Here is a 14,107-nt window from a genome sequence, read left to right on the forward strand (position 1 = left end):
ACAGGAAGAATGTCTGCACATTCCCATCTCTTTCCAATGCAACAGCCAAGTTCTTTCTTTGTGAGACATAAGAGAGGAAGACACTCCAAGCAGATGAAGCCACATTGTATTCACTACCGAAAACCACCCAGAACACAGCACAAGAACTTGCCAGAATGAGCAGCAGCAGTTCAAAGAGGGTCTGAGAGATGATAGCAGAACCCCCCACTCCTTTTAACAGGCTGCCCCACCACTGCTTTTAATGGCACAGGCAACAGCGTATATGGAGAAAACTATAGAACGATCACAATTGAAAAGATGTTTTATTATGTCAACACTCATGCCCATTAAGTACTCTTACTTAAATGGAAAAAGAAGAAAATTGTCCCACTAAGATTGACTTTTTGCCACAAACAACCAACAAGAGAGATAGCAGACACCCAAGAGAAGCATCCAGCAGGAACCTGGCAAGGTTATCTCTGATCTTTATTATTGAACATTGTCCTTGAAGATCCAGTCAATGAAATAAGATACATAAAAACAAAAAGCCCTTGCTTCTGAAAAGAAGGATTGACCCTGCCCCTCTGTCTCCAGCACTAGCGGAAGGGGCCCCATGCTTCAGCCAGGCCCTCTGGCTGCCGGTGGAGGGGCAGGATGGCTCAGTCTCCATTCTCAGGAATGGGCCCTGTGGACCCACACCTGCTACAGCACAGCCCCTTAAACAGCTAGAGGCAGTACCAGAGTCAACAAGTAAAACATCAATAAAGTGGCTGCATTTTAAATGCAAAAGAATCAATGACTTACGCACATTCCTAACAGACTGAGTGGAAACTCAGGTTAGAATGCAAGAAATACAGTATAGATCCATATTCATATAAATATAAGTATAGAAGGACATAAATCAAAATTCCAAAGTGATTTAGTTGGACTGTGATTTTCATTCCCTTCATTTTTCATCACATTTCAATTGTGCACAAGGATGTGTTGCCTACAAGATGAGTGCAACTAGAGCATCTTAATTAAGAGCCCCCCTATACCACCAGGATGCAGAGAGGAGAACTCTCTCGAGTCTACAAAAAAAAAAGCCCACAAAATACTAGAGATAGCCCTGTGGAAAGAAGGAAGTTGGGCCTTAAGAAGAAAATAATTAATGCTACATAAAAAGATGCAAATAAATGTGGAGCTCTATCATGCTTTTAGATAAACAGACAAAATATTTAAAAGGAACAAAGTCTTCCCAAATTAACTCATTGATTTGAAACAAATCCGATAAAAACTTTAATACAATATTTTTTTAGAATTCAATAAAGTGATTCTGAAAAGTAATTTTTGTTAACTTCCCAATGAAATTATGGTTCCTTTTATAATCGGTGATTAACTTTTTCAAAAGTTTTTTTAAAAAAGAAGTTTGCTCTCTCTCTCTTTTTCTTTTTCTTCCTCTGAATTTTCAGGCTGATTTGATCGAGTGGAATTGAATTCAGGATGTGACTCCTCCTTCTCTGGCCCCGACGGTTTAGCAAGTGGTGATTCAGGAACTATAGGGAGCTTCTCAGACCACCTTGTGATCAGATGTTAGGGGGTTTTGCCTGATGAGAGCCGGTGTCATCTTACATAAATCCTATGCCAAACAACTGGAGTCAAAGGGAGGAAAACCCCCACCCCACGTTCCGAGCAATGGATTGGTGACGTGCAGCCTGGCGTTCTTTCCATCAGCACAGGGGAGCACTGCCAGCTGCCACGAGTGTTGGCAGGGCCAAGGCATCGTCCTTGTCAGAGGTCACCAGCGGGGACTTCAGGGTAGACCACTCCAGGGCACCAGCCTTTGAAATGATGGTCAACATGAGATAATAATAAACCAGCAATTTTAGCCAAAAGAGAAGCCAGTAGGCATTGGTTGGCAGGGCACCCTCCTTCTCATCCACGCGCTATAAGTGCTTGCCACGGGATCATCCTGTCCTTTAGATGCAGAACCTGAGACGCTATGGCTGTGCTTGGCATCACCGTGGCCTTGCTGGTGTGGGCAGCCACCCTTCTGCTCATCTCCATCTGGAAGCAGATCTACAGTGCCTGGAAACTGCCCCCTGGCCCTTTTCCTCTCCCCATCATCGGGAATCTTTTCCAGTTGGAATTAAAGAATATTCCTAGATCCTACAGCAGGGTAAGGGAAGAATCTGGGGATTAGAATTAATATGTGTGTATTCAGCTCATTGTCAGACAAATTGTTTTTATTCACTACCAGCCTGTTAGGAATTAACTGAATTAATAGCAGCCTCTAGAGGTGGTGGCATGGGTGCCTTCAGCGTGGCACTGGCATCGACACAGTCCTGACGTCCTGCTTGTGCCAAGCATTGCTTGCTCTACTGTTGGGTTGGCTGGGGGCGGTGGTGTCGCTGAAGCTGTGGACACCTGCCAGTTGGTGTGAGAGGACAGTGGTGCTTTCACAACCACGTGACCTTTGGCTAAGTGCCAACTTGGAACTGTGTGATGCCAGAAGAACAGTTGAAAATTGAATTTGTCCAACCCATGTGGCCAGAGTAGTAACAGCACCTGCATCTAGGACTCCTGTGAAGATCGGATGCTGCCCATTCTAACGAATAGATGAATTAGCAGATTCTTAGCTGAGTTAGTAAAAGAATACAGTTGGCCACAGGGTGGACGCTCTACGTTTGCTGTCAGCAGCAGCACTGATGCGATGTTGGCGCACAGCATTGGGCCGCAGCCCTGGTCCTGCTGCAGGGAGGGTGAGCGGGATGAAGTCAGCAAAGAAGCCTCGGGAAAGGGACAGGGGGCAGTGTGTGGCTGGGGGTGTCCAGGCTGGGAGGGAATTGGCCATGACGGGGTGCCAGCAATGGTGCTCTAGGATGCAAAGCTATGGTCCCTAGGGACTGATACCCAAAAAGTCCGTCTCCAGAATATTGTCCAGGCGAAATTATCGTTTTTAACAAAGAGGGTCAGACAGAGCTATCCAACTGCACGAGACAGTAACATCAAACACCAAGTGCCAATAATAGAAAAACTCTGAAGGGGACAAGCATCTGCAAAATTTACCTTCACAAGTACTTTTTATTTTGTACTGACACTTTTTCACAGTTTAAATTTTCAAAAACAGTGTCTCAATATATGTTAATTTTTACAAAAACAGGGAAAGAACACACGTTTTAGACTCGTCCATGCTGGGCAGTGGGGAAGGGCTGCCCCAGGGCTGCCCCAGGGCTGCCCCCAGTTCCAGACCCCGCGTCCGCATGCTGCCCACGGGGCTGAGGCATCTGGCTGGACGAGCCATGACTGTTCTCAAACCCTTTGGGCTCTCTGATCAACACAGCTTCGGGGGGCAGGAATTGGGGCAGAAACTAACGAACGCACCGTCCTTCTCTCGAACCCCGCCGCGGGACGTGTCCGCAGCTGGCCGACCGGTACGGGCCGGTGTTCACGCTGTACCTGGGCTCACGGCGCGCCGTGGTGCTGTACGGCTACAAGGCGGTGAAGGAGGTGCTGCTGGAGCACAGGAACGAGTTCTCCGGCCGGAGCGAAATCCCCGTGTTCGAGGTTCACAAGGACGCTGGTGAGTCTCCCTTCTCACACACCCCCTCCAGGGGTGGGGCTTACATGCCAAAACAGCAAAATAAGAACAGCAGAAAAGAGGCAGAAAGGTAGAGACCTAAACTCAACTCAGGTGATGATGTACCTTCCATTCACGCGTTCATCATTCATCAAGTACGGAGTGAAAGCTAGCATGCAGACGCTCCCCGAGCAGGTGCTGAGTGCACAGAAACAATGACACAAACCCTGACCTCAAGGCACCCACTCTGATCATAAAACAGGCACGTTACAGAAAGACACAGCAGTGAGGAGCTTCTGGGGTGAAAGACGCCCCCGCCCCCCCCCCCCCCCGCAACCTTCCAGCCTCACCCCAGCCCCTTGTGCTGCCCTCCAGCCTTGTCCCAGCCACCAGTACCGCTCTCCAGCCCCCCAGTTCTCTTTCCTGGGAGTTCCACCCTCTGCTCAGCACCAACTACCTTCTGGGCTTGGTGAATGCAGCACCTGAACTGCTGGAAATCGTGCTTGTGGCTGAAACTTTGGCGTCTAGAGGGTTTTCATCAGCTGCTTCTCTGATATCACACCTGGGGATGTTCTGACACTAGGAGGCAGGGGTGGGGTGGTAGGACAGACTCCAGCTCAGAATGTTGACTTCCATGCAACCTTGCCTTCTCCTCCCAGCCTTGCCTCCAAGAGTTTAGCTTACCTGGAAACATACCTGTTGTCCCCTATGGGAGAGAGGGCAAGGGTCTGGGGATCTGACTGTTCTTTCCCCGGGCTTTCCCCGAGCTCCTGACTTCAGCTTCATGGAGCCTTCATCCCCTGTGAGGCCATGGAGTCCCCATGCAGACCCCTCCTTAGCTCTCAGCTCCAAAAGCCTGCAGCCCCAGACGTGTGCTGTTCCCCACTTCCTACCACTCTCTCCTTCCTGTTCTCCGACCTTGTGTGCTTGGCTTTTCTGCTTTACTGTCAATGTAATGAGGTTTCAAAACAGATTTGAAATAAGCACAGGATCCAAGCTACCCTGTTTAACTGGAAGACATGTCTTCTTGAGTTAGTTTTGGTGACAAATCTCTAGGAAACCTGTATCCATTTAGCAGACTCTTCTAATAGCTGCCTCGCTATCGTGCATGGTTTCCCTACTTCCAGCTTACATTACTGGGTTACTTCATGCCACCATCAATGGCATCCAGTGTCTCCCTCTTAGATTTGGTGAACTCGTTCTACTTCTTTAGGGGTTATTCAAAGTAAACTCCACCATCTCAGTTCCTTGTCATTTATAAAAGGGGAGCTTTGCTGGGGGGGAGGGGGGATGCCAAGAGCTCAGGAATTCTGTGATCAAAGAGCACCAGGTTTGGCCCCTGCAATTCCAGCTGGAAGAGCCCCGAGTGCAGTCAGCCGTAAGAACTTGCATCTCACAGTCAAGCTCCTGCCTGATGGCTCCAAAGTCCTACTTTTTTATGTCCCACGTGGCCCAGCTGTCACTGAAAATCAGCCCAGGTCCTGGGCTGCTGCTGGCCTCCACACAGGATACATCTGCTTCCTGTGGGAGAAAAATGTGAGCTCACTGTACTGAGCACGGCTGCTTGTGAATGTGCCCGAGGAGCTGTGTCATTTCAGGACATCTCCATAAAAGTCTGGAGGGCTCCCTTGCTAACTCCATTTCACCTTCCTGCCTGCTCTGGAATCTGTGTTCCTTCTTTCTCTCCTAATTTTTAATTGTATGGTCTTCTGTGTCCCTCTCCCCTTCTACCACAACCAGGGTTCTCCTCCTGTTTTCCAGAACTTTTGGGGTGGTCTGTAGCCCCCTGTGGCATCCGGCGCTGCTGAAACACCCTCGGGGAGCCTCCCACCTCTCCAGCTCATGCTTCCGTGTCCATTTACTCTTTCAGTGAACTTCTGAAGTCGCTGCTGCTCCAGGCAGGGCCAGGCCGCATTCTCTCCCTGCCACACTCCCACCTTGGAGGCTGTCAGCCTATCCTATGGAAACGCCCAAGTTTTGTTCATCTCTCTGTTCCTAGAATGCTGTGCATCAGCGTCCACTCCACACGTCTACACAGGAGTCGCAAGCTCAGCGTGAATAATGCTGAATTCAGGACTCCCCACGAAGTCAGTCCCTCTACTATGTCTTTCCTTTTGTGAAGTGCACCTGTCCATGAATTAGCCTCAGTGCCACCCTCCACCCATGTGGCACCAAGTCAGTGCCATGTCCCATCAGTTCATTTTCCCTGTCCACCTGCCCTCATCTGCACGGCAACCACCTCCTTGGCACCATTTTCCTCCTCAGGACCTCTGGCAATAACCTTTTCCCTTCTGTCCACGATTCTTTCAGACTTCTGGTCCAGCCTACCAAGCTCTGCCTCTTCCCCATTTCTCCTCCTGCTCTTCCCCTGGCTGTCTCAAGCTTGGACAGCCTTCTCTCTTGGCTCTAGAGCGCACCTGCCAGCCTTCATCAGACTTCCCTGCAGCAACAGCCTCTGGCTTCCCTCCACAGTGCAGCGCTTCCCACTGAGCAATTAAGCAGGCGACCTGGAACAGGTGGTCCCCGGTGAGGTGACTGAAAAGGATTTTGACCTCAGTGTGGGTATGTGTGGCCCAGATGGGGTGGATTAGGGTTAAGGTTAGGGTTAGGGCTAGGGCTAGGGCTAGGGCTAATTGTAGCACACAGTCACAATAGATGCAGCAGCAGGCTAAGTGTCTGGTCCACAGAGAAGTCAGGGCATGTGAGCCACTTGTAAGAGTTTGTAAAGGAGCATTTGTGTTTTTTTCTGGGATAAATAGGAGTAAACAAACAGGGATGGGTTTGACATTCCCATTTGAACAAACTGAAAAATTTTTAATTAATGGAGATTAGAGTGGAAGTATATGGAATTTTTTTAATTTAAAAAAATGCTTTGCTTTATCTCAGTAGCTCTCATATGACTTTATTTTCCCTATAGTAGACTGGACATGTTGCTCTGAAGCTCAGGTCTGTGATTGGGACAGAGAGACTATAACCTGCAGCCCGCATAGTGAGTCATGGGGAGAGAAGGAGGCAGAGTGGGTATCAACAACCAAGAAATATCCAAATTGCTTTGAAAATTGCTTCATTTTCTCCAAGTCCACTGCTCTGCCTGATCGGGTGGCTGTGTGACCTCTCCGATTTTAGTGAAGACACTTTCTGTGACCCCCAGAACACTGCGAGCAGAGATTTTTATAGCGTGAAGCTTTAAAATCAATGAGACTAGAAAGGCCTTTCAAGAATATCGTCAATGAAAAGGAAAGAGTTATGAAGCTTTTCTTGCGGAGGGAGGCAGTGCTCAGGCGTGGGTTTCTTTAGCGTGGGGACGACTCACGGGAAGGCAGAAGAAGAAAGAAATCAAGCTGGCAGCACAGATAGGAAAGCCACCTCAGAGGTTCGAAATGATGAGAACACCTGTGGCATAAGGACACGGAGCACTAAAGAAACCACACAAAGTCCTCTCTGCTGGCTGGTGGCCGCGGCCTCTCCACCACCACGCACGCCTTTTCTCCTGTCTCATCAATTCTTCTTGTCGCTTCCTTCCACACCTGAAAATCACCAAGAACCTCACAACGTTGTCAGAGGACACAGAGAAACTTCTCCCTCCAGCTTCTGTTTCTCAGAGAACTGACTGAAGTAACTCTTTTACTGTTCCTTCTTTCCTTAGGAATTATTTTCAATAACGGACCAACCTGGAAAGACACACGGCGGTTTTCCCTGACAACACTCCGCGACTATGGAATGGGGAAAGAGGGGAATGAGGCCCGGATCCAGCGGGAGGCCCACTTCCTGCTGGGGGAGCTCAGGAAGACTGACGGTGCGCCTGCTGGGGTGGGGCACCTGTCCCACCCAGGGCTCCCACACAGCAGCTGGGCAATCAGAAATGTTGGGCCCACAAAGGGACCAGAGGGGCTTGGAGAGGGCCATGTTAGTTCCGCAGAGATTTTATTTTACAAATTAAATGTCCTGATCTACATTTCAGGTAGAGCAAGAGGGACAATAGCTTATGTGAATTATTACAATTTTTATGGCGTTTTCCCACCAACAGAAAATGAAACAGACATTGATAAATGTTTGGCAGGAGACTGAGTTGGTGGATGGAGAAGGCAATGAGACCCCACAGGGCTGTGAGGAGTAAGACAGCCAGAATGTTTCACAGGCTTTCCATGACCACGTGTTAACTGCTCTGATCGCCCACCTGCTTTACAGGGCAGCCCTTCGACCCCACCTTCCTCATTGGCGGGGGACCCTGCAATGTCATCTCCGACATCCTGTTCCACAGGCGCTTTGACTACAAGGATAAAACGTGTCTGAGACTGATGAGTTTATTTAATGAGAACTTCTACCTACTGAGTACTCCCTGGCTTCAGGTAAAGCCCTTTTCCTCCCTTTTTGTTAATCTCACTGATCTTTAATTGCATAGTTTACATTTAAAAATGGAGTAAAAAGAAAATTCTGATTATAGGGGAGAAAGAGGGCTATAAAAGCCAGAGAAGAGGAACATATCAGTGATATTTGACTAGAGAGCCCAAACATCCTTGCAAAGCTGTTGACAGGGTCCTTAGCTCACCTAAGATACTTAGGTCTCCCCCTAGACAGTCCCAGGTGAGTAAGGGGCCAAGCCTAAAGGTGCATATTTTCACCACAAGAGGTGCCCCACTTAAAAGAGTAATGTCAGAAAGATATTGTAGAACTGAAGTATTATGAGTGATTCAGCCTATGACAGTCATAAATTCAGGTTGTGGCAAAACTATTAGAGAGCCCAGTGCATAAGTTTATCTTGCGTCCAGAAAAGATACCTAGTGAGATAACTCTACCTCTATGTCTCTATGTCTTTAGCTTTACAATAATTTTTCAAGCTGTCTACGCTACCTGCCTGGAAGCCATAGGAAAGTAATGAAAAACGTGTCTGAAATAAAAGAATATGCATTTGAACAAGTGAAGGAACACCTTAAGTCGCTGGACCCAAACTGTCCTCGAGATTTCACTGATTGCCTGCTCATCGAAATGGAAAAGGTACCAAAGAAGCCCACTGGGTTACAGAAGCCAGATGAAGCTGAGTGCTTGGCTGTTATGAGATTGGTTTGCTTGGCACAGGGGGAGACAACCCATGTTCAGTCATATTATCCCCTGCACCGGCTGTCCACACTGCCCATGTTGGTTTCATTTTGGGGCATTTACCTTGACAGTTTTCTGAAAGCCTCAGTTTCCTAAATCATGAGAGATGATGATGTCCCTCTCGGCTCCTATTCGATTTGATGACAGGCATAGGCCGGCGTCTCCTTTCCCCCTGAGCCAGAAGGATGGGTGGGCTAACCTTCTGCTGAAGGAGGTACTCATCTCCTCTGCATCCCCCTGAAGACACTCCTCCTACAGAACCCGTTTGTCCCCAACATCCACAGAAAAAGCAAAGTGCAGAGCCTGGGTATACACTGGACAGTGTCGCCGTGACCATAGCTGACCTGTTGTTCGCGGGGACAGAGACCACCAGCACCACCCTGAGATATGGGCTTCTGATTCTCATGAAGTACCCTGAAATCGAAGGTATGCCTCAACTGGCTCCAGCCTCTCCTGGGCATTCCACCTGGAGCGTTTCAGGCTTCAGCTTTCTATCTGCACAACAGGAACTGAAGCTCCTTGCTAACCCTTCCTGGAGGGATCCCTGGACTGCTCAGGGGGCGGGTAATATTCTGTCCACAAGCTGAGGTGGCCACTTCCCTCTTACTCCCCTGATTGTGGAAAAGGAAGCTCAGCACCGTTCTCCACCAGGGCCCAGAAAGCAATGAAGTCTGCATTCAGCTCCATAATAGAACTTTTTGAGACAGTAAAAAAGTGTTCTGCTTGCCCTGATGAGTCATAGCCTTCTTGGTAGAGTAGGGAAAAAGGCAGGGCCAGAGGGGTGAGGCCGTCATGATGCCTCTTAGCATAGTAGAAGAGCAGAGGTTTGAAAACAGAACTCCAAAAGAGAAGTAAGCCAAGGCTCCCTGCTGTTCTTTTCTTGGGGCTCCACTCCACAGCACCTGGGCCAGTGGGACTCAGGGTGCCCTGGAGAGGAAGGTGGGAAGCATCTAGGTCTGCATTTGCAGAAGTCTAGCTGAGAAATACCACATGGTGCAGGCACCAGCTCCTGAATCTTCCAATCACAGCCAGCCCTGAGGAAGAGAGGAAGCAGAGGCAGGTGCCGTCTGAGGCAATGGTTTGGGGGGCAGTGCCCAAGGAGCCTGGGGCCCCTGCCTTTCACTGGAAGAATACAGAGTGGGCACAGTCCCTGCCCCCAGGAGCCTAGGGCCTGCCTGGCTTGCACCATCATCCATACCAGCCCAAACAACAACTGCTCTTCCTCCATGTGGAAATCCGTCTCACCACATGCCTGGCACAGGGTTAAGCCCTCTAGTGCACTTCAAGCTCTCAACTCTTTTGCGGCATAGATGGTACAGGACATTGAATAATTTCCCCCAGGAACATAAACTAAGTGACTTTCCAGGATCAGACCCAGGTCTGTCTGTCTCCAAAGCCTCTGCTTTTTCTATTAAGGGTGAAGGAGCCAAGAATCCAGGAGGGAAGTCTTTTACGGATCTTTGCCATTTATCAGAGAACCTTTGAGTATGGGGAACCATAAGGGAACTTAAAAATATATTAAATTACTAATTATGAGGAATTTCCAATATAAAGAAAAAGAAAATAAATATGACTGACACTGATATACCTATTGCCTAATTCAATATGTATTAACATTTTACCAAATTTGCTTCAGAGCTCTTGAAAAGACCAACCAAAGTTCTACATCCTCATACTTCCCTGCCTTCCCATCCCAGAGTGGAGAGCATCTCAGGACTGGCATTCCCATGTGTGATTTCATGTGTTTAACATTTACTGAGTATCAGTATATGATTCACATTATTGTATATGATTTTAAATTTTACCTAGGTACTATATTGTATAGCTCTTTGAAATTTTTTTATTCTTTTCTCAGTCAACACATTATAAAGGCCCATAAGAAATTTTAAACCTAGTTTATCAAATTAGGCCATGCATGCCTGATTCCACTCTGTCATTCTCCTTCATACTTCTTATAAGCATGAAATAAGCAAGACTGAGGTAATAATTAATATAGTACATTTCCTCCCAGAGAAATTTAAAAACCTTCCTGTCATTCTCTAAACCTGGGATAAAGAGAGGAACAGGATTAGCCATGATCAGCATGATAATGGATGCCAAAACACTCTGTAGACAATAAATAACCTCACAGAGCTTAGTTCTTACTGGTGTTTGTAGAGAGTATCTAATGATTCAAGTACCTGGAACATCAAAAAATGCTGCTTAGAGTGCTCCATAAACATCTGTTGGCTGAATGGGTGACTGGATGGGTAAAGAGATGGATGGATGATTGGCTGCATAGATAGGTGGATGGATGGATGGATGAATGGATGAATGGATGGATGAATGGATGGATGGATGGATGGATGGATGGATGGACGGATGGACGGGTGGACGGATGGACGGATGGACGGATGGACGGATGGACGGATGGACGGATGGACGGATGGACGGATGGACGGACGGACGGACGGACGGACGGATGGATGGATGGACGGATGGATGGGTGGATGGATGGATGGATAGGTGGATGTGTGAGTGGATGGATGAATGAATGGGTGGATGGATAGGTAGATGGATGGGCAGATGTGTGTCCAGCCAGTCATGGGTCAATCCTTTAAACTTACCCCATTCATATCTCCGCAGAGAAACTTCATAAAGAAATTGACAGGGTGATTGGGCCAACCCGCATCCCTGCCATCAAGGACAGACTGGAGATGCCCTACATGGATGCTGTAGTGCATGAGATTCAGCGATTCATCAACCTCGTGCCCTCCAACCTACCCCATGAAGCAACACAGGACGTGATGTTCAGAGGATACATTATCCCCAAGGTCAGATATGCAGCCTGGAGACCATGCCACCAGCACCCTCCTGTCAGCACTGCAAATGATAGCCCACATTTTATTAACTTGACAGACTGAGCTGGTCTTTCTTCCTTCTAGGGCACTGTAGTAATTCCAACTCTGGACTCCCTCTTGTATGACAACCAAGAATTCCCTGATCCAGAGAAGTTCAAACCGGAGCACTTTCTAAATGAAAATGGAAAGTTCAAGTATAGTGACTATTTCAAAGCATTTTCTGCAGGTAAGAAGTTTAGATGCAGCACTTTCTCCTGGAACTATCTCCTACATGCCTCATGTCTACCCTGTGTGTACCTGTTATCAAGCCAGACATACACCAACATTTTTAGCCCCATCGCATCCCTTTTTTTTTAATTTGCAGAGGTTAGATGACACATTTTGACCCAAAAGTCCTGGGAATGAGGGATTGTAGATTATTTTCCCATCTATTGGACACTTTACCCCAGTCAGTGCTAAAACTTGTTTCAACTTTAACAAGACTTACTAAAAACCTTTCAAAACTATATTGCCTAATTCACCATAATTTTAAAGTAGACAAAATCTAACTATTGACTTCCTGAACTCATCATGGGAAGCATCATCTGGGATGTGACTGGCTTGGCAGTGCCTGCTCAGGCCCCTGAGTGGTTGGAACCTTGGGTCCCAGGACCTTACCTCAGGAATTGGTGCAAAGGAAGATGGTGAAACCACTGTGGTAACTTTTACTGAACATTTGATGTAAGAATTTAGATCTAACCCAATAGAGGCTCTACTTCTTCCCTAGAGAACATCATTAGACAGCAGTAGACAACATGACTTTTGTTATTGTGTTCAAGATGACTGAGGTTATATGTAGGCTGGTCCCTGAGTACATCAGTGTTCCTTGTATTCTCATACAGCATTATTTTAATGCACCTTGGGCTTCTTGTAATGGGAAGGAAGGAGTAAATTCTGCTTTAAGATGGCAATTTACACACAGCCTCTTCTTGTCTGCTCTCCCTCTCCTTCTCTGCTATCTCACTTTTGACAGTATTTTCTCCCTGTAACTCCCCTGGCAACTCATTAGGATTCTTGTTCCTTCTAGGAAAACGGGTGTGTGTTGGAGAAGGCCTGGCCCGCATGGAGTTGTTTCTATTTTTGTCTGCTATTTTGCAGCATTTTAATTTGAAGTCTCTTGTTGACCCTAAGGATATTGATCTCAATCCTATTGCAATTGGGCTTGGCAGCATCCCACCACATTACAAACTCTGCGTCATTCCCCGCTCATGAGGCTGAAGAAGAATGCTCTGAACAATCACAGGTCCTTGACTGCCCCTGGAGCCGCCCTGCTCCCCAGCAGCTCTGCCCATGTTGTGGAGTACTACCCACCAAAACTTCCCCCTACCATCTTGTCTTAGGATGTAAGCTTTTTTGTTTGGGCTCACTTAAATGTGACTTTGTATCTGAAAGTGGAAATTCTTGGCATAAAGGGACACTTGTGTGGAACAAGACAGAAACAATGAAAGAATCAAATCTGCTCAGTGAACTGAATGTTGAAGCTGTGAAACAGAAGGAAAGTTGGAACAGGGGTGGCTACTGAAACCCTGCTGGCACACAAAACAAGTTCTGTCCACCCACCCTGCCAGCTGGGGCACCCTCATCAGTACAATGGGGATGACAGCACTCCCTCTCTAGGGTGCAGAGGATGAGGCTGAATTGGCAGGCAGGCAATCCCTTCAGAACACTGCCAAGCTCATTGTAGTTTCTATGTAAGTGCACCTTAATAAAATAGGTCCTATTTTCATTTGGGCTGGCTTCATTGACAGGAAAAGCTCAGAAGGAAGCCCCCGTGTACCCTAACGTGTGTGCCCTTTATGATTGGCTGGTTTGGGGGGTTAGGAGGGAGACTTGGTGTGTGGATGAATGAACAGTACATCAAATTATGTGCCCCAACCTTGAGAACAACACTAGGGGCCATCTTGTTTGGGTTCCACGTATCTGCAGAAAGAGATATTGATCCCTGAGGCCATCCCAGAATCTCAGCACTACTTTATGTATGAGGTTCATTTTGCTGCTATAACAAATTACCAGACTTGGTGTCATAAAACAACAAAAATTTATTATCTTACATTTCTGGGGATGAGAAGTCCTAAAATCCATTCCTTCTGGAGTCTCTAGAGGAGAATCTGTCTTCCTGCCTTTTCCAGCTTCTAGGGTCCACTGCATTCCTTGGCTCATGCCCCCTTCCTCCACCTTCAAAATCAGCAATTTTTCACTTCTAATGACCCTTGTGACTAGAGGGGGCCCAAGATACTCTCCCCATCTGACGATCCTTAATCATATCTGCAAGGCTTCTTTGCCATATGTGATAGTTAGATTCAGTTGTCAACTTGGCCAGGTGAAGGCACCTAGTTCTGTTGCTGTGGACACGAGCCAATGGTACGTGAACCTCATCTGTTGCTGATTATATCTTCAGTCAGTTAGGAGGCGTGCCTGCTGCAATGAATGATGTTTGACTTAATTGGCTGGTGCTTAAATGAGAGAGCACAGCATAACACAGCCTAAGCAGCTCGGCATTCCTCATCTCAGCACTTGCAGCTCAGCCCAGGCCTTTGGCAGTGTAGAAAGGAATCACCCCAGGGAAAGATGTCGGAACCCAGAGGCCTGGAGA

The 14,107-nt window shown here is 47.4% G+C and overlaps 1 protein-coding gene across 1 annotated transcript; it reads left to right on the forward strand.

The window, feature by feature from the left end:
- Positions 1 to 1,883: 1,883 nt before the first annotated feature.
- CYP2E1 (cytochrome P450 family 2 subfamily E member 1) lies at positions 1,884 to 13,240 on the forward strand. Its single transcript, XM_077126464.1, has 9 exons — positions 1,884 to 2,137; positions 3,382 to 3,541; positions 7,185 to 7,334; positions 7,727 to 7,887; positions 8,357 to 8,533; positions 8,920 to 9,061; positions 11,261 to 11,448; positions 11,560 to 11,701; positions 12,542 to 13,240. The coding sequence occupies exons 1-9, from the start codon at positions 1,961 to 1,963 to the stop codon at positions 12,724 to 12,726; spliced, it is 1,482 nt and encodes a 493-aa protein (XP_076982579.1). The 5' UTR covers positions 1,884 to 1,960; the 3' UTR covers positions 12,727 to 13,240.
- The last annotated feature ends 867 nt before the right edge of the window (positions 13,241 to 14,107 follow it).

The sequence above is a fragment of the Tamandua tetradactyla genome, chromosome 13 (assembly GCF_023851605.1).
Source record: "Tamandua tetradactyla isolate mTamTet1 chromosome 13, mTamTet1.pri, whole genome shotgun sequence".
NCBI lineage: Eukaryota > Metazoa > Chordata > Mammalia > Pilosa > Myrmecophagidae > Tamandua > Tamandua tetradactyla.

Coding starts and splice junctions, on each gene's coding strand:
- CYP2E1 (XM_077126464.1), top strand. CDS start 1,961: ATGGCTGTGCTTGGCATCACCGTGGCCTTGCTGGTGTGGGCAGCCACC. Junction 7,888..8,356: donor TGAGTACTCCCTGGCTTCAG/GTAAAGCCCTTT, acceptor CTATGTCTTTAG/CTTTACAATAATTTTTCAAG. Junction 8,534..8,919: donor TGCTCATCGAAATGGAAAAG/GTACCAAAGAAG, acceptor CAACATCCACAG/AAAAAGCAAAGTGCAGAGCC.